The sequence below is a fragment of the Trachurus trachurus genome, assembly GCF_905171665.1.
Source record: "Trachurus trachurus genome assembly, chromosome: 14".
Taxonomy (NCBI): Eukaryota; Metazoa; Chordata; class Actinopteri; order Carangiformes; family Carangidae; genus Trachurus; species Trachurus trachurus.
Window position 1 is genome coordinate 9842429 of NC_139903.1, and position 27386 is coordinate 9869814.

The window sequence follows — 27386 nt, forward strand, 5'->3', positions numbered from 1 at the left end:
GTATTTTACCCGAGCAATGAGCTGCTCCAGGCCACTCGTGCCCTGCAGTTTATCCAGCTTCAGCTGCTGGAGCTGGCCAGGGACTGTGACAACGCGATCCAGAACAGCCCGGTCAGCCCCGACTACTTCCTGCAGCTGCAAGTTAAACTGGAGAAGCTTCTCTATGAGGTAGGTGTTTTTTGCTGTGTTTTATGTAGGACAACATTTATGTATTTATATCCATAAAGTTAATAATCAGTTAAAACTGCCAAATGAGAGACACTGTTTGTATCTAAAGGTTTTTCCCAAACCTATTTTAATGTATCAAACAGACCTCCATTAAAACCTTTCAGACCCTATGATATAAAGTGACTGATTTTCATCACTTCACTCAAACCTTATAGACTTTTATTTTGAGTTTTTCCATATTTCATGTGTCTGATTCAGACCCGCACAGCCTGGATTCCTCCTCCGAGGAAACCAAAGATCAGTGACTTCAACACAATGAAGTTTGTAGGCAGTGGCACCTTTGGGTGAGTAAGACAGACGTCTTTCTTTGTCTTTAACGCTTTGGGTGAAGCCCAGAGGTCAGAGTAGAAAAGAAAATGGGATGTTTTTTGTGCTAATATTCAGTCAAAGAAGCTTGTCATGTTTCTAATATTTGGTGCAGGACTGTAAACCTTGTGCAACACAGAGACACCGGAAAAGACTTTGCCATGAAGCTCATCAAACGGCAGAACTTGACCAATTTAACACATGTCCAACAAGTGCTGGTGGAGCGGGACATCCTCACCTACACAGACTGCCCCTTTGTTGTCTCCATGTTTTGTGCGTTTGAGACAGAGAGGGCGCTGTGTATGGTGATGGAGTATGCGGGAGGTACAGAGGCTGCTGCATGTCATGTTTGTTTAATCAACCAACCAGGGACAGTGCACACTAGTAGTATATGAATGTAAACTTCCTGGACCTAAAAAACATCCTCATGGCTCCCTCTGACCCTGTAGGTGGGGACTGCGCCTCCCTGCTGCGTCACTACAAACGTCTCCCACTGGATCTGACACGCTTGTACATGGCGGAGACTGTCTGTGCTGTGGAGTACATCCACAGCTTTGGCATTTTACACCGTGATCTCAAACCCAGCAAGTGAGTTCTCTACTCTACTGAACCTGTCCCATTAAAACAACATTTGGCCCACCCTTTTTTCATATCTAGTTTTCAGATTACAGATTTCAGGGATCATCTAACTGACTGTTTTAAAAAGTGTTAAGGTTTTTTTTTTATTTAATTTGATGGATTTTTTCCCCTTTTTGATATTTTAGACTGAATCTCAGCTTCAGGTTTACAGCTGGAGTTTAATCTGACATTAGATGTTTCTCTTTGCAGCCTGTTAATCAGCACCGACGGTCACATCAAACTGACAGACTTTGGCTTGTCAAAGATCGGAGCAATCGCCATGGAAGCTGATGTTCATGAAGGCTGCCTTGAAAGAATTGTGAATGAATTCACTGACAGGGAGGTTGGTCTCCTCTCCTCAACATTTATTCAGACTTGTGTTTATCCAGTGTTAAACTATGTGCTGTAGTGCATGTCAGTCATTTTCTGCTTCCTGTCATTGTCCATTTCCTCCTACAGATATCTGGAACGCCACTCTACATCGCCCCTGAGGTCTACTTGAGCCTGTCCTATGGAAAGCCTGTAGACTGGTGGGCTTTGGGGATCATAATGTACGAGTTCCTGGTGGGCTGGCCCCCCTTCTCTGGTGACGGTCTAGAGGAGCTCAGGTACCAGGTCATCAAAAGTAAGAAACTTCGGTTTAATTCATTATCTTCCCCTCACTTTTATGTACTATTCTGCAGCTCTGAATTAAAAGATAACAGACTTTTTCCCACTTTATAATTTAACTTGATAGATAAAACGCTGAGCCTTTATGTTTCTTTTGGATTTGGGATGTTATCTTAATGGGATCTTACATAACATGATGTTAATAATGGTTTTCTCTGGTGGTGTAGATATTTTTTTTGTAATGACTCAACTTCTTTTCCAGGTGAAGTAATCTGGCCACGGGATGAAGATGCTTTACCGTCTGATGCCCAGAACTTCATCACACTCTTACTGCTGAAGAACTGTGTGAGGCGCCTGGGTACAAGTGAGTGGCAGCTTCACAAATAACGGACACATGGATGAGATGAATACAGTGGCTGTGACACTTGAACTGGTCGGAAGACAACTGGTGGATTACAGTAACAGGTTGTTGGAGAGAGTCCTGATGACTTAAAGCTCCATGTAGGGCTGCAACTAACGATTTTTTTCATTATCGATAAATCTGTTGATTATTTAGATAATAATAAAATGTTGAAAAATGTTTCAAATCAGTGTTTCCCAAACCACAATATGACGTCCACAAATGTCTTGATTTGTCCTCAAACCAAAGATATATTCAGTTTATTGTCATAAAGGAACAAAGAAACCAGAAATATTCACATTTAAGAAGCTGAAATCAGAGAGTTTTGACTTTTTTTCTAAAAAAAATTCTATTATCAAAGTAGCTGACGATTAATTTAATAATCGATTATTGTTCGATTAATTGTTACAGCTCAAATTTAGTGAGTGTTCCTTTAATTGTGTGTAGCCTATGATGTAAAGATGTACAAACTATATTTTTGACTCTCGTACATTGTATCCAGGAGGAGTGAGGGAGGTGAAGGAGCATCCCTTCTTCCACGAACTGGACTTGAATAATCTGCTGAGAATGGACCCACAATTTGTCCATTTCCTGCAGATAGAGGATGATACCAGTTGTTTTAGAAGTAGGTACCAACAAAGACTCAGGTCTGAACAAGTCGTTGTTTTAATTCTAGATGTCAGCTCTTTTTTTTCCTATTGCTTGTGGATGTGTCTCTACAGACCAATCAAAGGCCTTCTCTGACTTATCCAGTGATGATGACGACAACGATGACAGTAGTGTATTCAGTGCTGTCCATGAGTTCACTGAGGATGACGACGAGTTGAGCGAGGACAGTGAACAATCGTCAGTGCAGCTGCCATATTTCTGCTCCGTCCCCTTCCGCTTCAGAGAGGTGCAGTTTTTATCAATCACCTTTGACACGAGTTCAGTCTCTTTTTCACTGTTAGACACAGTGAATATACAACAGTTAATGGTCCTGGATCCACACACACAAAACTTTATTGATGTTTGCGCAGACAGAATGTTTATGCACAGTGGGATCGTTGTGTGGTTCTTCGGTCAGGTCACAACAATCATCAACGTGAAGTGAATCTGTCACCTGTTAACTTTTAAACTGCAGGTGTACGACAGCTCCTCCTACTCCCAGCTCAAGTCCCAGTGCAATCCTCTGTACTGGAGGCCAGCGGAAGCACAGGAGGAAGATGATGGTGATGATAATGATGATGATGAAGGTTATGGGGTAGAGGACTCGGTGGACTTGGTAGACCTCATGGATCTAGAGGACCTTGAGGACCGAGATGACCAAGATGACCCTGAGATGGAACTTTGTAAGGAGCTCATATTCTTCACCTTCAGCAGTATTGAGGATGAGGAAGAGGAAGAAGAGGAGGAGGAGAGGGAGGAAAGTAAAGAAGGAAACGTCTTATAAGGGGAGAGGTGGAGAAGAAAGGAGGGGAGGAGGAGGAGGAGGAGGACTCGTCACTCTATCATTTCTCTTGTGTTAACCAGTCTCTCTAACATTTTCACTACAAAATAAATAAGTAAATAGAAACCGCAGTAATTGAACTTGAATTTAGTATTACACACACATAATTCAAGATGAGTCTTTGTTGTTGGTCGATGTTTTCTGATACAATTGGAAAAACTCTTAAAAAGCTGTCACATAAAGAGTCAGTTCACTTTTAATAGGTAGGCCTACGGCAGTCAGAGCAGCAACAGCACAGGAAGCATGAGAAAAGCACAAAACAATAAAATAGGCTAGTTGAAAAATTAGGATGTGCTGGAAAGCAACCTGAAAGAAAACGTTGTTTCACTCTCATCTAAATGTTAATGATTTAACCTAATCAAAGATAAACTATTTAAGTAGCTTTATATAATGACATTTGGATTCAAGCAAGTGCTGGAAACGCTTCATATGAGCACGGCCATTAAACAAAAAGCTAATTATATTGTTTGCATGACACATGACAAAAACATTTTTGGCATTTTTAAAAAATTTTTGTTTATTTGCTGATTAAAACTAAATCAAGGCAATACAATGGGTTGGGAAGTGGCAGTCACAGGATTGTGGGTGGGAGGGTGTTTTTGCATTTTTAATTGTACGCAAAAGAACTATTTATTTAATTTAATTTATTTATTTAGTACAAGTGTAAAAAAAACAGTGCAAGGAGGGAACGAAGCCACTCTCATAATTTATGAAACTCAAGATAAACAATAAGAAATACAACAGAAAAATTCAAGATAAACAATAAAATGTACAGTGCAACATAGAAAAACTATAAAACATAAACAACACAAGAAAGGAAGATGGATGCATGACATGACATGAGGTGTTTTTTCAGTCATTTTTTAAAGGATGTGAAAGATGATGTTACTGTAACCTCAGAAACACAACTAAACCATTCCAGAGTTTTGGACCTCAAATATGTGATATTACTGTAAAAATTGATGCCCAGATGTCTGACGGAAGGGTAAATGAAGATAGATAGATAGATAGATAGATAGATAGATAGATAGATAGATAGATAGATAGATAGATAGATAGATAGATAGATACTTTATTCATCCCTAAAGGGAAATTCACATTAGTCAGGCAGCTAAAAATGACAAAACATGAACACAAAAACGTGTTTGATTGATGTTAGATTGCCACTATGCCTAGTTGAATATGAATGAAGGTCTACTATTCAAATAAAGGTTGATTGATTGACATTGTTCTCAAGTTAATTTACTAACCCTGACTGAAATGTTTTGTCACTGTAAATGGGGAAATCGTTCAATAATAGATTTTGTAAAGGATTGTTGCAATAAATCAAGAGAAGACTGCAGTGTGAGGTTTGTCCAGAAGGGGGCAGTGAGTCTCCAGTAGGGATGGCTGCTGCTGTAAAAGAGGTGAACGAGGAAGAAATAGCAGCAGTGGCAGGAGAAGGCGACGGAGGAGAAGAAGAAGAATGAAGAGAATGCTAAACGGAAAATAGAGGGGACGGAGAGCTGTTTGGTCAACGTGAAATTAACGCTTTTACCTCGATAAATTGCCATTGCAAAAATAGCTGCAGCATTACACTCGCTAAAGTATGACAGAGCCTCAGTCAGCGCTGTTACTCAGGAGACAGCTTGCAGGTAAATGATAACCCGTGGTGGTGGTGGTGGTGGTGTTCAACTAACTGATGCTGGCGGCTGCCGTTAGCTGTGATTCAATGTTTTCTTGAACCTTCCACACTAACGTTATTATTATTAAGGTCCCGTGGAAACATATAAATAAACTGCGTGGGGTGGGTGGGCAGTTTTAGCAGTTGGTATTGACAAACACTTTCCATCCTTGGTGAACAAACGCATCCAACGTGCTAGAAAACCAACTCTTTTTAGACGTTTGTTTTGACTTTGGAACAGTGATTTCAGTTAGGCTAACCGTTAGCATCCTGCTGCCTCGACTGACTCGATGTGTTTACATCAATTTTAACCCGCATAACAAGTGGTGTTTTGTATTTTTCCACTGTCGGTGATCACAAGTTATGCAACAAAAAAAAAAAAATATGGCAGTCACTGTTTATTTTTGTATTACAGGTTCACAGTTTTCTCTTGCTAACCACATTGAATTGTCAAAGGTATTTTAAGTTAGCCGACTCGCTAACGTTAACGTTACATCTGTATGCTAACGGTAGCCGCTGTCAACAACACGTCAAGCTAACAAAACCAGCTAATGTTAATCTTGCATTACCCATATTTAGCAGAATCAGCTGCGAATTTAATTTAGCCACCATTATTTTACAACCTACTTTCCCAAAAAGCAATTGATTTTAACAGACATCATATAACGTTTTGGGTTGGTAGCCTTGATGTTGCAGTTCAGGTTAGGTTAAGGTTGGAAAATCTACACGCAAGCTGTCAGGGACATAATGTGATCCATTATGGTTTTACTGTTATTATCTATGTAGAAACAGTAAGTGATTCTAGGGTTGCAATAATAGAGAGTGACACTGACATTTTATACTTGACCCTTGGTCGAGATCGTCATATAATACAATTACATGCTCAGATGTATTTCCTTGACAGATAGCCTATTTACTTTGTTGTACATGAATAATAAGCGCTATTCAAGGCCTAAGTGTAAGCCTTTACTTGCAACACAGTGGGGGCTAAATCGCTATAACTAGTGCTGCAAGGCAGAGTTCAAGATAGCCTGCCAACTAACTGAGAGTAATACACAAATTGAAATCATTAAAGTACCTCTCTCTGCTGGTCACATCTGGCCTATGCTAACGTCCATATGTTTATAATCCTCTTTAACCAGATATAATACAAAAAACACTGTGATAGAGGGCTATACAGATTTTAATAACTCATTGCATCACTATTTTCAAGAAGTGCAAATAATGTCAAATTGGTCATGTCTCGAAAAATGTTCATCAGTGTAGTAGAAAATATCCCAAAATATCAACTTTATAATAATAATGAGCAAACTGGCGGTAGAGTTGACCAGATTATCATATTATAATGAATAATGAAAAAGGGAGAGGCCTGTTGTGTGATCCAGTGATTTGGTTTCAAACCATTAGGGTGGTGTGTGGTCTCAGCAACATGCTGTTTCTAACTAAACCTTTCAGACAAGGGTTATGTTGTCTTTTCAGAAACATCTGCATGTTTAATGTATTGTAGGCACATGTATATGAGCCTATGGTAATTTAACTTCCTGTTGCATTTGTTTTCATATCCAGAGCTGAACAAAAACCCAGTGGAGGGATTCTCAGCAGGCCTGATCGAGGATAATGATCTCTACAGATGGGAAGTCCTTATCATTGGGCCTCCAGACACACTGTAGTAAGTCTATTGTGTCCTGATGCAAAGGTCATGGTGCAGTCATCCTTCATGATGCTCTCATCAACTCAATTGCTTTGAATGTTTTGAAATATTCACCATACTTATCTACTGTATTGATTTCTCTCTTCGGTCTCTTTTGTTCACAGTGAAGGTGGTGTGTTTAAAGCTCATCTGACGTTTCCCAAAGATTACCCTCTCAGGCCACCTAAAATGAAATTTATCACAGATATTTGGCACCCTAATGGTAGGTTCACGTATGCAACACTGTCGGCGATAGTTACCTTTGTACACATGTACAGTGAGCCATGTTTGAGCATTTAATGAAATCAAGGTGTTCAACTTTGGGGATGTTGTGGAATTTATAGTTGTTAGGCCAAAGACTGTTTAAATGGAATTCGTTACATTTCTTCCACACCCATTCATTGCATTAGGTTATTATCTTCAGCCGCCTTTTTTCTTTCTTTTTTTTAAAAGTAATTACATACATGTGGTGCCCTGGTATCTCATCTGGTATGGTCCCTACTCCCTACCTCTTTGGCTCAGTCCTTATTGCAGCGGCCATGAGTTCAAGTCTGTCACATAGCCCTTTGCTGAAGCCTTATGCTTTCCCAAAACTTTTTGTCACTCTCTTACTGTCCCTATCAAATAGGAGTACAAAGCCCCCCAAAATTGTTGAAAAAAACATTCAATCAAATGCTAGGTCCACAAGAGTGCTCCAGAGTCAGCTTCTGACAGCACTTACAAATTAGATAGATAGATAGATAGATAGATAGATAGATAGATAGATAGATAGATAGATAGATAGATAGATAGATAGATAGATAGATAGATAGATAGATAGATAGATACTTTTCGGCCTGGACTCAATGCCCCCCAGACCCATCAACCACATACACATATACACATAAGTAAGGATTTACATTTTTAACTAGTGAGAAATACAGTTGTTGTCATTAAAATAAACTGAAATACACCACTGTCACATTGGAGAAAACTGAAATCAAAAATAGCATCTTCTGGTTCATAATTTGTGTACTTCATGTTTTTTTCCCCAGTTGACAAGAATGGAGATGTATGTATTTCTATTTTGCACGAGCCAGGGGAGGACAAGTATGGCTATGAGAAACCAGAGGAGCGCTGGCTGCCTATCCACACAGTGGAAACCATCATGATTAGTGTTATCTCTATGCTGGCAGACCCAAATGGTGACTCACCAGCCAATGTGGATGCTGCAGTAAGTTTACACATTGAAACTTGTTTAAAAATGTATTTTTTTTTAAGTAAACTGGTTGTAATATTCCTAAGCATTGGCTGGTTAATGTGTTTGATGGCAAATGTATGAAAGAGTATTGTGGTTGTTAATGAATGAATTATATATAGATATTATATATATCTAGAAAATGATAAATGTCACAGCTAAATGTCATAATAGGAAATGTTATGCAACACATTTAATTGTCTAACTTTGTCTCCCTGCAGAAAGAGTGGAGGGAGGACAGACATGGAGCATTTAAAAGGAAAGTCGCCCGTTGTGTACGAAAAAGCCAAGAGACTGCATTTGAGTGATATTTAGCAAGAATCTAGCTTCAAGATTTCAGGGTAAGTGTTGTTTAACCATTTTAAAACCTTATGCTCATGTATCACAGCCAAGTTAATGTTCTTTTTCCTGGCATGCTTTTAAATATGCAAGAATATACACATCTACATTTAGTTTCTCTCTGAGGAATCTAGGTCAGGCCTTGTGCCTTGCCCACCACTGCTACTTGCACTAGTTTGACAGGTGAAACAGTAGCGTGTAACCAGGCAGTTGAGTTGGGGAAACATTGGAGATACAGCTACGTGTTTAAACCTAAATCAGATTGAGTCTCAGGAGTTTGTTGTGCACTAAATTTGGTAACTCAAAGACGTGTCAGAACAGTAAGCATAGTTAATTGGTTATGCTGTTTGTAAGCTTCCAACTGGCAGTGGCTGACTAGAGGAAGGGCTAATGAAAACTCTCGCTCTCTGCACTGAGGTTTTGAGTTTGTATTATGCAGTTTTGATAGACTTGAGTTTGTAATGACATTACACAAAGTGGTTGGCTGAATATTAAACTTTCCCTATTACCCGTCATTTAATCAAAATTACTTGAAGTGAATATTTTTTTCATTACACCATCAGGAGTGTTTACAGCAGAGCCAAACTCATTTAGCAACAAAAAAACCTAGAAACAAATGTAGAGAAGTGATAGACAGCTTTTGGCTACCTTCCACAGAAGACAGTTGCCAGAACTGCTCTGTGAGTTGTGTCTTCTGCTTAGTGAGTGTCTACAGTAACTGTGTTTTAGGCACTTCCATGCTTGTTTCCTTGTTTGAAATTCAGCTGTATTGGAATATTGAATATGTACAGTAAGCACAGAATAGGAGAGAAGCAACAGAAGGAAAAGGGTCATAAGCCAGTTCTAACAAGGCAGTATTTAAATAGGGAGCAATGAAGTGATGAATATGCCAATTAGTGCATTACACCATCTAGAAATATATTTAGCAACTTTATTTTCCCAACAGGCTTTAGTTCTACATAGGTGTGCATTTTACCTACATATTACATACCTCTTATCCATTTGTATGTACAGCGGGGAAAATAAGTATTGAACACGTCAACATTTTTCTCAGAAAATATATTTCTAATAGAGCTATTGACATGAAATTTTCACCAGATGTCGGCATCAACCCAAGTAATGCACACATACAAAGAAATCCGAACATTAATGTCCATAAATTAAGTTATGTGTAATAAAGTGAAATGACACAGGGAATAAGTATTGAACACATGAAGAAAAGGAGGGGCAAAAAGGTATGGAAAGCCAAGAAAACAGCTGGAGTTTGTCAGTATTTAGAATGTAATCCTGTCTCCTATCAGTGCAAAGTAATATCTGCTGGTTTAGTCCTGATTGATGCCTTTTAAAAAGGTTTCTCACCACCAAGGTGTCAGACAATAAGAATTGCATGGTGGGCAATGGCAAAGAGCTGTCTAAGAGCTGTCTAAAGACCTACGCAACCAAAGATTTCAGACAGAAGAGTCAAAACAATAATCAGAAGGGTTCCCTAACAGTCCAGGACACTGGTGGAGAGCTTCAGACAGACCTGGGATCAGCAGGTACAGTTGTTTCAGAGAAAACAATAAGTAATGCACTCAACCATCATGGCCTCCATGCACACACACCATGCAAGCCATGGCAGTTGAGTGCATTACTTATTGTTTTCTCTGAAACAACTATACCTGCTGATCCCAGGTCTGTCTGAAGCTCTCCACCAGTGTCCTGGACTGTTAGGGAACCCTTCTGATTATTGTTTTGACTCCTGTTTTGCAATAGTAAGGTTGTGTAGGTCTTTAGACAGCTCTTAGACAGCCCTTTGCCATTGCCCACCATGCAATTCTTATTGTCTGACACCTTGGTGGTGAGAAACCTTTTTAAAAGGCATCAATCAGGACTAAACCAGCAGATATTACTTTGCACTGATAGGAGACAGGATTACATTCTAAATACTGACAAACTCCAGCTGTTTTCTTGGCTTTCCATACCTTTTTGCCCCTCCTTTTCTTCATGTGTTCAATACTTATTCCCTGTGTCATTTCACTTTATTACACATAACTTAATTTATGGACATTAATGTTCGGATTTCTTTGTATGTGTGCATTACTTGGGTTGATGCCAACATCTGGTGAAAATTTCATGTCAATAGCTCTATTAGAAATATATTTTCTGAGAAAAATGTTGACGCGTTCAATACTTATTTTCCCCGCTGTATTTATGTATTTGTCATTTGTCTCATAAGTTATATATACATTTTTACTCTAATTGAGTTGTATTACTCTCTTATTTGTCTTTTTGCACTGTATGTTAATGCCTGCTGCTGTGACACAACAATTTCCCAGCCTGCCCTGGGATCAATAAAGTATTATTTATTTTTTGTTTAATTTTCCAATATAAAGACTTACCTAGATCTACCCTTTCTATCCCCGTATTACCATAAACTTACATGACAGCAACCATTAAGTTCATATAAGCCCTTATTCTTTAAAAAACAAAAATATCAGCTGAAAAATACAAAAAGCAGACTGTTCACCCATTAAACTATAGATATGTCTGAGAATAGCAATTCTAACACCACTACCAATAACTCATTTTTGATATTGCTGATTTATCCATGTGTATTGGTGCCAATACACTATTATATCCACCCATTCATTGACTCGACTGGATATTGCTTATCACAGAAATGTCCCTTGCTTTAAGCCCTGTTAAGACTTTGTAATATGGGTATGAATTGCACACATTTAGGTGGTTTAACGTTCCGCAGATCTTTTCCTGCCCTTTTTTGTAACTCATATTTTGTGCCTGTTGTTAATGTTATGACATGGATTATCGGACTTGCTGATTCCTAATGTGTTTTTTCTGTTACTTTTGTTGTGTGTTTTCCCTCAGGTCTCCAATTGAAAATCAACATGGCACTGTTTCCTGCACTCTTCCACCCGCCAGGCTTGTCCTTTATTTTGGCAGGAACAGACTGGCTACTGTAGGCTGCAATAGAACATAACAGTGACTACCAAGGCTGACAGAAAACCTGCCAAGCAAGTGCCAACTCAAAAATCAAACAAACAAACAAACAAACAAACAAACAAACCCAGAAGGTGATAAAACATTTTTCAAGTCTATGAACTGCTTCAACATTCAGGAAGATATTGTAAAGACATGTATATAGCACAGACTAAACCGGATAATATATAAGCACCCCCTCCATCCATCAAGACACTTAGACCAAATGGATAGTGCTGGTACAGATAGATTTATTTTTGTCCTCTTTCCCACTCTCTCGACTCCAGCATGCATTAGTTCTCTTCAGATTGTTTCATCAGGATGTCTTAAATAGAGAGAGAATTGTGATGCTGTTGGAGGAATGTCACCTAAGAAGAGCTTGATTGATTCAAGTGAGACATGAATGATGTGACTCATTGAAGGTTTTTCTTTCCATATTAGAATTCAAAGCTGTTCTCAAGAGTTCTTTGGCCCTCTCAGAACTCGCCATTACCTGAATGATTTTGTTTTTCCTTCAACTGTTATAAGTCTTACCATCCTGCTCAGTTGACATGAAATGGCAACACACCCCCCTTAATTTTTGTGCATGCTAAATTTTGTTTATCTTTTTTCAAAAGTGCCTCCTAATAAAATGCTTGGCCACTTCACCCTGCATTGAACAAGTGTTTTAAAAATGTTGAAAAAACATGGAGAAATTGTGAACCACCCATGTATGAATTTACTTAATAGCCAGTACACAGGGAATCTGTATCATTAGATAATTGGTAACAATTTGGTGTAGCAATAACCCCCTTAGTATGAAGTGTACAAATGTTAATTTTTGATATCCTGAGACACTTTGAGGTCCTCTTCTCCAGTATTCTGTTATTTTAGCAGCCTCTCTTCCTTGTCTGTGTTGTCCTCGGTAGGAATTGTTATGCATGCTTTATCTTTTATTTTTTATTTTATTTTATTTTTTTGCTGAATGTTTCTGGGATTACGTTTGAGTGTTTGTGTATACAGTATGTGTGCCCATTTTGTTTTGTCACGCTCTGCCCTGATCCACAATCTCATGATTACTCTGCTCACTGAACTATTGCAGTTTTGCCTAATGTACAAAGACAAAATACTGATGTATATTTTTCATGTTATGAAACCTGTTACCTGTAGTGAGTTCTTCTAAAATATGACTTTTTTTCAATATTTACTTGTGTATTTAATTCAGATGTGTTTTGGATACAACATGAATTACATAGTACTGATGCAAATGACAACAGAAAACATCCCACAAACTCAAGAATTTCACTTCTGGGTTGGAGTCATCACAGATAGTTTATAGTTTCCTCAACTGTCTGTGGAGCCAAACACACTGTCCAGTATTGCTTCCTCAAGCATGGCACTGTCAACTAGGAAAGTTGATGAATTTTATTTTTATTTTATTTTATGGTCCCACAGACTGAATCCCATGTGCTTTTTTCCATTCACCATCTCCTAAAATGAATAATATTTAGTGCTCCAAAAATAAAACAAATGCAAAATCAACTTTGTGAGATAAAGAAGGACTGTCTGGTTGTGACAAACATAATAGCAGAGTTGTAATTCTTCACCACAGCACGTTGATCAACCAAATACATCTGCAGTGATTTGAAAGACAGTATGTGCAATCTTGAAATGAAAAAAACGTAATCAAATCATATTGTATCTCATCCTCTAAATGCATAACTTAAAAAAAAGACTTGACAAGAATATAAAACGTCATCACCTGTTGCTGTCAAGCTTTTGTACAGTACATGTAGAGTTATGTCTGTTTTATTCATTTCAGTTGAACAGACATTTTACAGTGCCATAAGTGGCCTCACCAGAACAGACCGTGGTTGTGCTGCTCAGTGTAATATAATTTACAGTGAACTACAAACTCGTGATTTTAATCAAAAAAGTGTCAGATGTGCCTTTTGTCATACATGAATCAGTTTCTGCATTTATTTATTTCACTGTTGTTGCAGTATGGACATGGGGACAGTGTCCATTGTTGTCTGGAGCCACATTTCTATTGTATTACTATGCTCCGGCCTTTTGTTATAAACAGTCTATGCCCCCCGGCACATTAACACAACCTCTCATCTTGGAGTTGGACTTTTACAAGGAGCACCTGAAGGTAACGTGTCTAATGCTGTTGGACGTAAACACACCTACTTTCCTACTCGGGTCTTTGCTGGCTGGCAACCCTTGTCATTCCGTATTTTCACATTATAAAACCCCCTTTTCCCCAGGAAAAAAAAACCCAATGATCAACGTGAACCGACTGAATGAAACAAGAGCACCTAATCATAATGATACGATTTATTCAATAGAGAGAAAAGGAGCATGTCTTGGACCAGTGCTGTGATTACCTATCCATTAGCGTGTCTTTGAACGCAGCACCGGCGCCACTGCCTACTATCTGTCTCCTTCAGTCATATCGCGATAGAGTCCATCAGGCCACGGAGCTAACGCTGAGCAACATGGCGGAAGGTATGAGATTGGGGTTTTTTCTTTTCTTTTTTTCCTCCTCTCCCTTTTCTTAGCGTATATGCTTGTTGTTGAAATCGTCGGTGCTGATTCAACGGGTTGTCTCCGGCAATTTATTAATGAACCGTACACTGTCTGTGGTTGAAAATACGAAGCACTGCGACACCCCAACCTCCTCTTCTCCTTCTTCTTGTCACACTCAGCTCAACCGTTGGTTGTTGCTAGCTGAAAATTAGAGCTAAGAAACCGGGCAAGAGATGATGGTGATGATGATGATGGGTTGGTCTGCGGTAGGTTTTTATTAGGGAAGATTTGCAGATTTGCTACGTAAAAAAACCCCTTATTTTAGTTCACGTGATGCTCTGTTAATGTTGATATCGGTGTCTGGTTAAGCGCCATAGATTGCATCCAACTGTCCACTCCTCATACTATTTAGCTGTAAAATTCGTAGCGATAACATTTACCGCCCTCGTTAACTGTCGCTGTTTTGCATTTTAGGATTTAGCCTACTTTAAAAAATACTAATCATAATGCTGCCAATACTGTCAAATAGAGCGCAAATATGGGCCAGGAGGCTTCACAGGACAGAGGAGGTGTCACTCACTCCCTGTCAGGTATCACCTGGCTGCACCACCTGGCAGAAGAAGTGCACCACCACCTATATTTGGCTTAGGCATACGGGAGCGTCTGCTGTTGTGTTCCTCCTTAAGGGAAATCTGCTTACCAATTTGGTTTCACCGAGAACAAACACCGGTCTGTGATGCAACTTAGTGTGTGTAACTCCTCTGAGCAGAAAGCACATTTGTTTGGGCATGTCAATTCATTGCACGAGTTAATTGATGAAGTAACATCAAAAAGATTGGGCAATTTCTGCATTTCAATGCCCCAGTATTTTAATTGAGTGTTTTTGTATTCACAGTTAGATCATTGGTGTATTGCTTTGCAAAGTCTGGAAAAAGATTTGATCATTTTCACAGAATTTGCAGAGTGTTTCCAAAGTTTGAGTGAAGCAATTTAACTTGCTGATGCATGAGCAATGCTTTTTAATCCTGCAAAACCAAGGTGGATTTTAATGTATTAAAATAAATTGTCTGGCGTGGCCCATTGGTCGTAAGCTGCTGCCCCAGCATACCACCCTTCCTGTGTTAAGCTGGTCAGGTGGTTTTTCAGAGACACCCCTTCTCTGTTCCTCATGACCATTTGCTGTGCCAGTAACGGTTTACAAGGGAGGACAAAGTAAGGTGCTGTCTCAGCACTCTTGGTTCACTAAAACTTTACTCGTATAAAGGAAGGAAATGGGCCTCAGTTAAACTCTGTGGACTTCTGTGGCTGAGACATGAACATGACGATCTGCAGAAATTGTATTTCCGCCAGAGGAACAGGGAAAAGTGTCTTTCTCCTTAGATTTGCCAGTCGGTTTCTGTATTTCAGGGATTGTCACAGAGAATGCTGAAAATCATTTGCTACAACTTTGGTCACATGCAAACTGTCTCTTTAACAAGAACAAGGCCGGTGTTATGAAAAGCAATAATGTCTCAAGTCACCTTTCTCACATTATGAGTTGTTAAGACTCAAATCCAGCTCACAACTTTTATGGTTTGCTTCTTCCTGTCATATGATCATTGCTATAAAACCCCTCCGAAAGCAGCAATACATTTGTAAGACCACGTTTTCTGACCATAGCAACTAATTGACGTAAAATCATTCCCAAACACTAGGTACTGAATGTACTTTGTACCATCACTTTAAATTTAAGGCAAAGTGTAGAGTCCAGTTCTAACCTGTTCTCCCTTCATGTGTGTGTCCTGTCTTCTCCTTCACCTTACTGGGACAGAGGAGGTGGCCAAGCTGCAGAAGCACCTGGCCCTGCTCAGGCAGGAGTATGTGAAGATGCAGCAGAAGCTGGCCGACACAGAGAGGCGCTGTGCCGTGCTTGCCGCTCAAGCGTCCGGCCAGGGCTCCCCCAGCCCTGCAGCTGCAGACACCTTCATCAGCCGTCTGCTGGACATCGTGGCCGACCTCTACCAGCAGGAACAGTACAGGTCAGGATCTTGGTTGCTAGGGATACGGTTTAATCCAGGAGTCAGGCAGATGTTAGGTTGTGTGGTAAAACTGCCTATGTTCATCTTGATTTAACATGTTCATGTTTTAATAGTGTTGAGTTTGAGTGATGAAGCCAAAATATTCACATGCTCATGCATATTGATTATCCTTTGGTTCTTTGTTTCTAAATTATTGAAGAGCTAGAATATTTCTGACGTGTTGTTTCTCAGAGATGATTGTTCTGGTTTTGCAGTGATCTGAAAGTGAAAGTCGCGGGGGAGACGCTCAGTGCTCATAAGTTTGTGTTGGCTGCTCGCAGTGATGTCTGGAGTCTGGCCAACCTGGCCACCACCTCTGAACTGGACCTATCTGGTGAGTCACCCTGGTGTCACGTCACTGTGGCGAAGGAGAAGCTTGAATTATTTTGAAAATGCACTCATTATATTTACTCATCTGTAATTGAGTCAACAAGCCTGGGTTAATAGATGATGACTCAGTATTTATTTTGGAGTGGATTGTCAAAGTCCAGTATCTGACACAGTTTTTCACTCTGGAGATTTTGGCTTTCATGTCAGTTTAACAGTTGGCAAATCAGCAAGGTTTGAATTTATCACAGAAAATGAATCTGAGAGTAATGCTCCCAATGCTACGAAATAAATGAATACAAATAATTTAATGATTGTTATGTTGAGTCCAGCGGTTGCAGCAGAGGCAGGTTTGTAATTGATCACTTATTGTGAATCTCCCCAATTTTATCATATAATTCATCCCCAGATTGCAAGCCTGAGGTTGCCATGGCGATGTTGCGCTGGGCATACACGGATGACTTGGAACTCAGTGAGGATGATGCCTTTCTTATTGACTTGATGAAGCTGGCGAACCGCTTCCAGCTTCAGCTGCTCAGAGAGAGGTCAGTACAAGAGCATTGCCTCTTTCTTTTTTCTTCGCAGGCTTCATTAAAGTCGTAATTTGCCGTTAGAGGCAGTGTTACTGTTGCAGAGCATTTTACAAAGCATTATATGTGGCTTCATACTAGCCTGTGCTACATTTGTTTCGTCTTTGGGACAGGTGTGAAAAGGGTGTGATGTCCTCAGTGAATGTCAGGAACTGCATTCGCTTCTATCAGACAGCCGAGGAACTAAATGCTACCACCCTAATGAACTACTGTGGGGAGATCATTGCTAGTCACTGGGTGAGTGCCTTCAGGATTGTGTTTGTACACGGCCAACTGGGAAATATTGGAGGTGTGTGTTTGCTTATGCATGCGGAATGAATGAATGAACAATCATGATTACTATTATTATTTTTTCCAGTGATGCATTCTCAAACAATATTAAGTCAGTAGACACAAGGTCAGCTTTCATCAGTCCTGAGGCAACAAAATAAGTATGCCTCTTCTGAATTCACCTGCCACATTTAACCAGACTTTGTTTCTCTGGGTTCACCCCTTTACTTCTTTGTTAGAGGACAGATATATTGCCTAGCCAGTGTGCATTACCATTATCGTTTATGATCCTATAAATCTAGTGGACACAACTCGGCAGCTGTCTGAGCTATCTCTATGACTTTGGTGTAGAAAATGGCTGTTCACTGTCACCAGCTTCCGACACCTCCGTTCTCCCATTTTTCTGTTTTTTTATTAGTTCAATCTATTTGAGGCTTCTATCTTTAGACAACCAGTGATGCCTGTTGATGTTTTGAGTCATCCGTCTGTGCTGATACTTTGTTGCCTTTCATTAACTGTCATTTATTAGGATGATCTGAGGAAAGAAGATTTCAGCACCATGAGTGCCCAACTTCTGTACAAGATGATCAAATCTAAAACAGAATTTCCTCTTCACAAAGCCATTAAGGTTGAGCGAGAAGATGTGGTCTTTCTGTATCTCATCGAGATGGACTCACAGGTCAGTTCACAACGGACGCCATTAATTAACTGCTCACAAACTAGTGTTTGTTACACTGTAATAAGCACAATAGGTTAAATGTTCTGTAACAGGTTCACATATTGTTTTTGACCATGTTATCTTTTATTTTCAGCTACCTAGCAAGCTAAATGAGTTGGACAACAATGGTGACTTGGCACTAGACCTGGCACTCTCTCGTAAATTGGAAAGTATTGCCACCACTTTGGTTAACAACAAAGCTGATGTGGATATGGTGGACCAGAGTGGCTGGAGCCTGCTGCATAAGGCCATTCAAAGAGGTGTGGAGTTACTCTTTAATCGTCACACTTTACATCACACATTTTTTTCTTGTAGAAGTAAATCTTTTGGTGTTATATTTAAACATACCTCTCACTTGATCAAAGTATTAAATAAACAATTTACCCATTTCAAAGCTTTTTCTGTCTTTATTCCCGAGTCTTTCTTCCTCTCTTTCCAGGTGATGAATTTGCCTCCATCTTCCTGATTCGCCACTCGGCTCAGGTGAATGCAGCCACAGTCGGGGCTGTGGAAACCCCGCTTCACCTGGTCTGCTCTTTCAGCCCCAAGAAGCACTCGGTGGAGGTTATGAGCGGCATGGCACGAATAGCGGAGGCTCTGCTCAAAACCGGAGCCAACCCCAACATGCAGAACAGCAAGGGCAGGTAAGTCACGGGCCTGTTGGTTTCTGAACTTCGTTGGATAGCGGTGGCGGCCCCCCACCTCGCAAAGTTTGATGGTGTTTCAACTTCTGTTGTTGTTGTTTTTAGAACTCCGCTGCATGAAGCTGTGGCATCGGGGAATGAGCCAGTGTTCAGCCAGCTACTACAGTGCAAACAGTGAGTCACATTCTGCCTTTGTAAGGAAGGTCACACACATTGTCCCTGAGAAAACCACAACTAGATAATTCACTAAAACGTGAAAAGAGGCTAGAGGCTTTATACTTTTAGGTTGTCTGTCCCATACATCATCAAGCCTGATAACAAGACATTCTCTTGCACTCAAGTATGAGCTCATTAGAATTTGGTGGTCAAATGTCAAAGCCAAAGGTGACCTCTTAAAACAAGTTTTGGTCTCAAAACAAGAATTGATGGGGCGCCGAATGCATATGCATACGCAGAGGCTACAGCCGTCTCTGCAGCCGGACCTGGTTAAATTCTACATGTCGTTTGCATACTGCATGTCATTTCTTGTCTCTCTGTCTTCCTATTTCCATGTCTCTCTCATCTGTCCTATCAATTAAAGGCAAAAAGCCCCTAAAATTACTAAAATTGATTTGCTAATTAAAGCAGAAGTAAGTGATATATTTGTGTTAATATAAGTCTTAAATAGTTATATCTTCCGACAGCAATCACTTACATAGAGTGTTTGGACTGAAACACGGGTCTCTCAGTCCCTCTGCTCTGCTCTGAGCCGAAGAGAAAACATTTATCGTATCCTACAGTTTTTATCCAATGAGGAGAGAGAACGGCATGCAGGGCTGTGTGTGCAGCCAAGGAACGCCGTGAATGTGGTGACGTAGGGACGAGGACTGTTATGGTGCGTTCAAGGAAACTCGTATTTTTCCGACCGTGAAGTGGTACCAGTTTGATCTGGTACGAGTTCACCGGTCGGAAGTTACGAGTGGCCGTTATAGTGACTTTCACCGGTAAAACAGGTCGGAAAAACACGAGTGGGTTGCCTGAAACGCTACAAAGTCGTAAGTTGTGACTTGAAGCTGTAATTTACGATTTCAAAAGCCTGCCTGGAACGCAGCATTAGCGAAAACGACCGGATCACTTACTTCTGCTTTAAGACAGTTCTATACTATGCAGGCAAAAAAGAGTAGATGACACCTAGTCACTTTTTCACCAACATAAACCACAATGTGATGCATTTTAATTTCAGAATGTGTCACAAACAAAACCCTGTTTAAAGGCATCAATATTCAAGTGCATTTAATACCAGCCTGGTTTCCACTAAAGATAATCCTGGTTTTAACCTGGTGTAATCTCTCCATCTTGTTAGGCTTGATCTGGAACTTAAAGACCACGAGGGCAGCACAGCTCTGTGGTTGGCCCTGCAGTATATCACCGTGTCTTCAGACCCTTCGGTAAACCCATTTGATGATGATGCACCAGTTGTGAACGGCACCTCATTCGACGAGAATAGCTTTGCAGCCCAGCTTATCCAGAGAGGAAGCAACCCCGATGCTCCTGACACTACCACAGGTCCCTTTTAATAACCTCACTACAGTCATCATCGCTGCCTGAGTGGAATGGTGCTTATGACTTTAACACATTTTCTCCCTCCATCTTCCTTCCTCTGTAGGAAACTGCCTCATGCAGAGAGCAGCGCAGGCAGGCAGCGAGGCAGCTGCTCTTTTCCTAGCTACTCATGGAGCAAAGGTCAACCATGTCAACAAATGGGTGTGTATGAACCTTAAGCAGCAAAACAGCCAACCAGTTACATAGTTTCAGACCTGTAATGTGCAAGTAATTTGTCCTTTTTAACAGTTTAAAATTCTGACCTTTATAACAAGGTCCCTAGTCCCGTCAGAGTGATTTTTCAAAGGTCAAAATATGGTGTCAACTGCAGCAGCCTCTTTTTAGTTGTAGCAAATCTGAGCCCATGGCATCAAAGATGTCAACTCGGATATATCTTGATGGCTGGTGAAAATGACAAAATACAAGATTTGTTCTCATCCTCTTGTCTTATTCCACAGTAAAGAGAGAGTGACAACTTATCTTTCTTCATATACTGCATCAGAGTGATGGCAACAGTATCTGTAACATGTAGTGGAAATATGAAAGTTCAAATCTGAATTTTTAAATCTGCAAATCATTAAAACTGTACATGATACATCAAAAAAATATGATAAAATGTTGATTTAAATGATTTTGTATTAATTTAAACCCTTACTTTTGCAGGGTGAGAGCCCGCTTCATACAGCATGTCGTAGTGGGCTGGCGAGCCTGACAGCAGAGCTGCTCCAGCAGGGGGCCAACCCCAACCTGCAGACACAGAAGGCTTTGCCTGATGACACCAATGGTGTGGCTATGCAGTCCCCCCTCCACATGGCCATCGCTCACAACCATCCAGATGTGGTCTCGGTCATACTCGAGCAAAAAGGTCGGTGCATATTTTGGGAGTCTGATACAGAGTGCCTGAAACTAATCTGTAAGAATGGCAGATTTATTGTTATTTCTGCTTAACATCACAACACATTGTTACTAATGTACTCAAATGTACTGAAATAGATCCACTTAATTTTTTCTCAATCTATTGCAGCCAACGCACTTCATGCCACCAACAACTTCCAGATCATTCCAGACTTCAGTCTCAAAGACTCCATGGACCAGACAGTGCTGGGCTTGGCCCTCTGGACAGGTAATCAGCAAGGCAGCAGGAAGTACAGTTGAATCTGCACTACCATTTTTTTTATTTTTGCATGATGATCTGTATATGTGATGTGTATCATGTATAATTTGGCCCTGTCAGGTATGCACACTATAGCAGCTCAGCTGTTGGGCTCAGGGGCTTCGATCAATGACACTATGTCCAATGGACAAACCCTGCTTCATATGGCCATCCAGAGACAGGACAGCAAGAGCGCCCTCTTCCTTCTTGAGCATCAGGCAGACATCAATGTTAGGTAAAGCCTGGGATATTATTCTTTTGTTTCATGTTCTTCTGAATCATAAAAGGGTCCTGTAATTCAGGAACTCTCAGGTTTAATCATTTTAAAATTGTCAAGATAGAGTCCACGATTCTTCCATTTCTGATATTCACATATATTTTTTCTCCCCTACAAGGACCCAGGAGGGACAAACAGCACTACAGTTGGCCATCAGTAACCAGCTGCCACTGGTGGTAGATGCCATTTGCACAAGAGGAGCTGATATGTCTGTGGTGGATGACAAAGGGGATCCTCCACTGTGGCTGGCTCTAGCTAATGGTCTGGAGGATATAGCATCCACACTGGTGAGACTAATTCATATGATAATGTTTCTGTTTGAGTTACTGGCTCTCTATATGCACTTAGGCAGCAGCAACACTAAATCTACACCGAGGCCTTGTTATATCCAGCACATAGGTTTTCTTATTTCCTTCCATCTTGACTTTGTCTCTTGTTTGCCCCACCCAGGTCCGCCATGGCTGTGATGCCACTTGTTGGAGCTCAGGGCCCTCTGGCTGCCAACAGACCCTCCTGCACAGAGCTGTCGATGAGAATAATGAGGTCTCTGCTTGCTTCCTCGTCCGCAGGTCTGCTTGTTCTCTGTACCACACAGGTTTTTTTAAGCTTGATGTCCTGAGATTGATGTGAATGTCTTAACTCACTGTCTATGCTGCCTATAGTGGGTGTGATGTAAACAGCCCCAGGAAACCCGGCCCTAACGGTGAAGGAGACGAAGAAGCCCGAGATGGACAAACGCCCCTCCACCTGGCAAGCAGCTGGGGACTGGAGGAGGTGGTGCAGTGCCTTCTGGAGTTTGGAGCTAATGTTAATGCACAGGTCAGTCCTCCTGTCACATCATTGGCTGCTTTTTCTCTGATGACACTAAATGAGTTATAGACGTACTTTTTCCTCACTGTGTAATCATGTGTTGTTTCATCAGGATGCAGAGGGCAGGGCTCCCATCCACGCTGCCATTAGCAGCCAGCACAACGTCATTATACAGCTCCTCATTTCCCATCCGGATATTCGTCTCAACATCCGTGACCGTCAAGGAATGACCCCCTTTGCCTGTGCCATGACATATAAGAACAATAAGGCGGCTGAGGCGATCCTCAAGAGGGAGCCAGGTGCTGCGGAACAGGTAGCACTGACATTTCAAGATACTTTATTAATCCGTAAATGAAATTATCATGTCACAGCAGCATTCATACAGACACAAAAGGAAACAGCAACCATTAGATACAACCATTAAATAAAACAGATTTAAATAGATAAAAACAACTTATTGCACACTATCCATCATTAAAAAGTCTTATGGCCGCAAGCAGAAAAGATTTTCTGTACCTCTCTGTCTTACATCTTGATGGGATCAGCCTGTCACTGTGTGCTTTTCCTAAAAACCTCTAATGCATGGAGTGGATGACTGTCATTGCTCATGATGGCATTCATTTTTCTGAGCATCCTTACTCCAGCTATCTGCTCAACTCCTTCCTGAGTGATACCAGTGATGTTACTTAATAATTCATGAAATGCTTTAGTCTTCAGGATTACTGAGGCATCGCTAACTAATGTGTTACAGTTACAGTATTAATCTCTCCTCACACTTTTCTTTCTGTCCAGGTGGACAACAAAGGGCGTAATTTCCTCCACGTTGCTGTGCAGAACTCAGACATCGAAAGTGTCCTGTTCCTCATCAGTGTCCAAGCTAATGTCAACTCCAGGGTTCAAGATGCAGCCAAGCTCACCCCCCTCCATCTGGCTGTCCAGGCCGGGTCTGAGATCATCGTCCGCAACCTGGTACATTTCTGTCGCTCCTCTGCTTTTACTGCCCACAGCAATTGGAGTGTTGATGACAGAGTGGTGCAGTTGATACTGTTTTTATTTTGCATTTCTCTGCTTCCAGCTGCTCGCCGGAGCCAAAGTAAATGAGCTGACAAAACACAGGCAGACAGCACTACATTTGGCTGCTCAACAAGACTTGGCCACTATTTGTTCTGTGTTGCTGGAGAATGGAGTAGACTTTGCTGCCGAGGACGAGAATGGCAGCAATGGTATGTTATATAAGTTTCTCTTTTATTGTGCCTTTGTGATCTAGGATCCTGCTATCAAACAAATACCAGTCTGACACATTTCTGATGAGAGCCCAGTTTCTCACTCATCTCTTTTATTACTTGTGTTGAATCAGTTTAGCCTTTCAAATATCAAAATCAATTTTTAACAGTAAAGCGTAAAAAAAAAGAATAGAATAAAGTATAGAGGCATATTGTGGAACTATACATCTGTATGGTTAGGAAACTCAAAATCATCAGTCACCATAAGAATAGAAACCTGAAGTGTTTGGCAACCTTTTACACTGTCACATCTTCTTTTTTCTTTTTTTCTTTTTTTATACAATACCTAAATGGTTGGATGCTCCTTCATGTCGGTATTTTAGTTTCAAATCTTTTGATTATCAAAAATTATGTTATATTATTGTACTAAAAAATATCTTATTTCCCTTGAATGTTCCTCAAGATTCAGAGCAATTCAAGTTTTTTTTTCAACAAGTGCTGCAAGAATGGAGCTTTATATCAAGTAGTCATACTGTAGTCAGTGTTGCAAATACCATCATCCTTGTGAATAAGACTTCCTAAATATTTTCTCTCTACCTCCTGCTTTCTCCTCAGCTCTGCATCTGGCTGTGATGCAAGGCCGCCTTAACAATGTCAGAGCCCTTCTCACAGAGTCCAACATCGACGCTGAGGCCTTTAATCTCAGGTACATTTAGTTTCTTTCTCAGTCGGACCTTATGATCAGTTTAATAAATTATTAATGATACATTTGGGAAATTAACTCTGTGAAGCAGTAACACTGGAACAAGATGAGTTGCAGAGAATGAGACAGAAAGAGGACAACTCGTGCATAATTAATGTGCATAGTGGAAGATTTTTAAACATGCCTGCAACTATTATAGACATTATAAACATCTGCATGTAAGAAAAAAAAATCTTATGCTGACAACTTGCGTGTTTTTATATTGTGTCTTCTTAGGGGTCAGTCGCCAATGCATGTACTAGGCCATTATGGGAAAGAGAATGCTGCTGCCATTTTTGAGTTGTTCCTGGAGTGTATGCCTGAATACCCCCTGGACAAACCAGACAATGAAGGAAACACAGGTACTGTTGCTTCCTTAATAATTTCCTGTTAATAAACATGGTGGTGGTCCAAAGAGTTTAACACACTGCAACTTAAGACACCACACAAATAGACAAAACACAAGCAAATTAATTTTTTTCTATATTGGCATGTGTCGTCACATTCATGTTCTGTGAATTGCCTTGTGATTTTTTCTATTTGCATGTGTTTTCTTCACTAGCAGTGGGTTATGTTCTCAGGGCCACCTTAGTTACAGTATACACATTGAGAATAGCATAATACCAGTAGAACCCTTGACATAAAATGACTGTAATAATTGTGTTTTATTATAGTTCTGCTCCTGGCCTACATGAAAGGAAATGCAAACCTATGCCGTGCCATTGTGAGGGCTGGAGCTCGACTGGGCATCAATAATAATCAGGGCATCAACATTTTCAACTACCAAGTTGCAACCAAACAGTTGCTCTTCCGCCTTCTAGGTAAGTGTTAATTATTACACCACTAGATTAAACTGACAGCCCCACATTAAATTATGTATACATTTGGATTGTTATAACTTGATAATAAAAATATAAATGAAATTGTTTAGATATGCTGTCCAAAGAACCCCCTTGGTGTGATGGATCAAACTGCTATGAATGTGCTGCCAAGTTTGGTGTTACAACAAGAAAACATCACTGGTTAGTATTTTGCTTTTTTTAACATGTGTATGATAAATAACGTTTTCTTTGTTTAACCCATGTGTTAACACTGTAAGATTAATCCTGTGTTTCCTCCTTGACCCCTCAAACTAGCCGCCACTGTGGGCGCCTGTTGTGCCACAAGTGCTCTATAAAGGAGATACCCATCATCAAGTTCGACCTGAACAAGCCAGTGAGGGTGTGTGACATCTGCTTCGACGTACTAACTCTGGGAGGGGTATCGTAATGTGTTGACCTGGATATCGTCCATCCTCCGACACTGGCCATGCCAGGCCTCAATTTGGCACAGTTATTCAGGCACACCAGGAGAAGGGACATCAGTAGCAGGACATACTAACAAGAGATTTCCCGGACAGTTAAGGACCCCATCGCCTTTATACTATTCCAGTCTATGAAAAAAACTATTAATGTTCTAGAGGGACATTTCAAATAGAAAGTGAAACATTGTCTTTTTTTTCTGTTTTGATCAAAGTATCTTTAAGTGGATTTAAGCAGCTCTCCAGCTCGGTGACAGCTGGACTGAGTCTGTTAATCAATTTCCCATGCTAATTGATGTGTGTTTGTACTGATGAGCTCTTATAATCACAAGCAGGTAACTGCAGAACACTGAGAAGTGATCAAAACTTTTGAAGGGGTTTTCCTCTTCTCTGTTGGGATATTTTACCATCCGCAGCCTACATGCAACGTGGCCTGCCCAAAGACTAAAGATTAACCACTACAGAATGAGTATGTACATTCATTCAAGAGCCAATGCTGCTGTCAACCGAGAAGAGCAAAAATACAACATGCCCCCAGATCTAGATTCTCAAAGACTGAGCTATCAGCATGTCCTCTGTAATCTTTCATTATTCACTCTTCTGTCACCCCAAATATGTATCGACTGGATGAAGCTGGACAGGCCAGGAGGATATAAAGGGAAAGGAACTTGGTTTATTTTTTAAATGAGCATCATTTCCAAATGCAGTCTAGTCTATTTTGTTATATTTAGAATTATAACACTGACATTGCATTACTTTGCCATTAGAAATGACAGGAGGCACAAATAGATGAAGTAAAAATCATGAAATTCTTCATGCAATGGGGTTGTGTTTATCGCCATGATTGGTACATAATGTGTCATGAAGTCCTCAACCAAATTAAGTTTTTAACATGGCAAGTTAGGAAAATGTGACCTGGGTAAAGCTTGTTTTATCATGAGAAAGTGTGGTGCCCCAAAAAAAAAAAAACTCATCTATCGGTTACAGAAATGCCTATTATGCCTATGCATGTCAATTAATTTGTAGCCTTTACTAGTCATGGTCATAATCAAAAATCATATCTGAAAATCAGTCACCAAATATTACATTCCATTTTTGACCCGCCGTGTGAGGTCTACGTATGAAGTTGTGATCCTAAGTCCCCATGATGTTGCCTCAAGTCAAGTCGCTGTCTTGACCCATCACATTTAACGCTTCTTGATTTCTAACAGGTGCACTTTATCAAGATCACATGACATTTCCGATCATTGGGGAGAATGTGTTGGGTGGCCAGGTAGTGGGGCCTCTTTAAGTATTGTTAAATTGTACAGATAAATGTGTGATATTTTTGACCACTACAACTGTTTTGTACTTTAATGCAGTTTGTGCTTGTCATTGTGACAAACCTAAATCTTGCCTCTGTTAATCTTTTATGCACATTGTTTAATCTTTTATGCACATTGTATTGTATCTGTATGCTCAGATATCTAGCCTGTCTCTTCCTGGTGTATCCTTTTAGAGAAAGGGAGGACAACTTTACATAAAGGTCATCAAAAATGAATGCATGGAGAGTTCTTCATTTCAACTCTTTATTATGAATAAGTTAATCACTGTGATTTACTAGTAGAAATTGTGTTTTCCTGAGT

The 27386-nt window shown here is 40.3% G+C and overlaps 2 protein-coding genes across 2 annotated transcripts; both read left to right on the forward strand.

Moving 5' to 3' along the window:
* The first annotated feature begins 5064 nt into the window (after positions 1 to 5064).
* ube2g1a (ubiquitin-conjugating enzyme E2G 1a) lies at positions 5065 to 13022 on the forward strand. Its single transcript, XM_083987269.1, has 6 exons — positions 5065 to 5284; positions 6880 to 6982; positions 7129 to 7226; positions 8038 to 8216; positions 8462 to 8581; positions 11448 to 13022. Exons 1-5 carry the CDS (start codon positions 5239 to 5241, stop codon positions 8546 to 8548), a joined length of 513 nt encoding a protein of 170 aa, XP_083843395.1. The 5' UTR covers positions 5065 to 5238; the 3' UTR covers positions 8549 to 8581; positions 11448 to 13022.
* Positions 13023 to 14012: 990 nt separating this feature from the next.
* On the forward strand, positions 14013 to 27301 carry ankfy1 (ankyrin repeat and FYVE domain containing 1). Its single transcript, XM_083987382.1, has 25 exons — positions 14013 to 14048; positions 15880 to 16087; positions 16342 to 16460; positions 16863 to 16998; positions 17157 to 17280; positions 17843 to 17992; positions 18126 to 18291; positions 18471 to 18675; positions 18781 to 18849; positions 20018 to 20220; positions 20321 to 20418; positions 20920 to 21121; positions 21281 to 21379; positions 21491 to 21644; positions 21805 to 21973; positions 22137 to 22255; positions 22349 to 22505; positions 22609 to 22809; positions 23289 to 23465; positions 23572 to 23719; positions 24335 to 24425; positions 24699 to 24823; positions 25136 to 25282; positions 25393 to 25483; positions 25598 to 27301. Exons 1-25 carry the CDS (start codon positions 14039 to 14041, stop codon positions 25728 to 25730), a joined length of 3501 nt encoding a protein of 1166 aa, XP_083843508.1. The 5' UTR covers positions 14013 to 14038; the 3' UTR covers positions 25731 to 27301.
* The last annotated feature ends 85 nt before the right edge of the window (positions 27302 to 27386 follow it).

What these genes read in the sequence shown, in the direction of transcription:
- ube2g1a (XM_083987269.1), top strand. Translation starts at nt 5,239, where the DNA reads ATGACAGAGCCTCAGTCAGCGCTGTTACTCAGGAGACAGCTTGCAG. An exon ending in ACTCAGGAGACAGCTTGCAG is followed by an intron (nt 5,285 to 6,879) that starts GTAAATGATAAC and finishes TTTCATATCCAG; the next exon opens with AGCTGAACAAAAACCCAGTG. An exon ending in CAGCCAATGTGGATGCTGCA is followed by an intron (nt 8,217 to 8,461) that starts GTAAGTTTACAC and finishes GTCTCCCTGCAG; the next exon opens with AAAGAGTGGAGGGAGGACAG.
- ankfy1 (XM_083987382.1), top strand. An exon ending in CTTCAGCTGCTCAGAGAGAG is followed by an intron (nt 16,999 to 17,156) that starts GTCAGTACAAGA and finishes TCTTTGGGACAG; the next exon opens with GTGTGAAAAGGGTGTGATGT. An exon ending in TCAACCATGTCAACAAATGG is followed by an intron (nt 20,419 to 20,919) that starts GTGTGTATGAAC and finishes TTACTTTTGCAG; the next exon opens with GGTGAGAGCCCGCTTCATAC.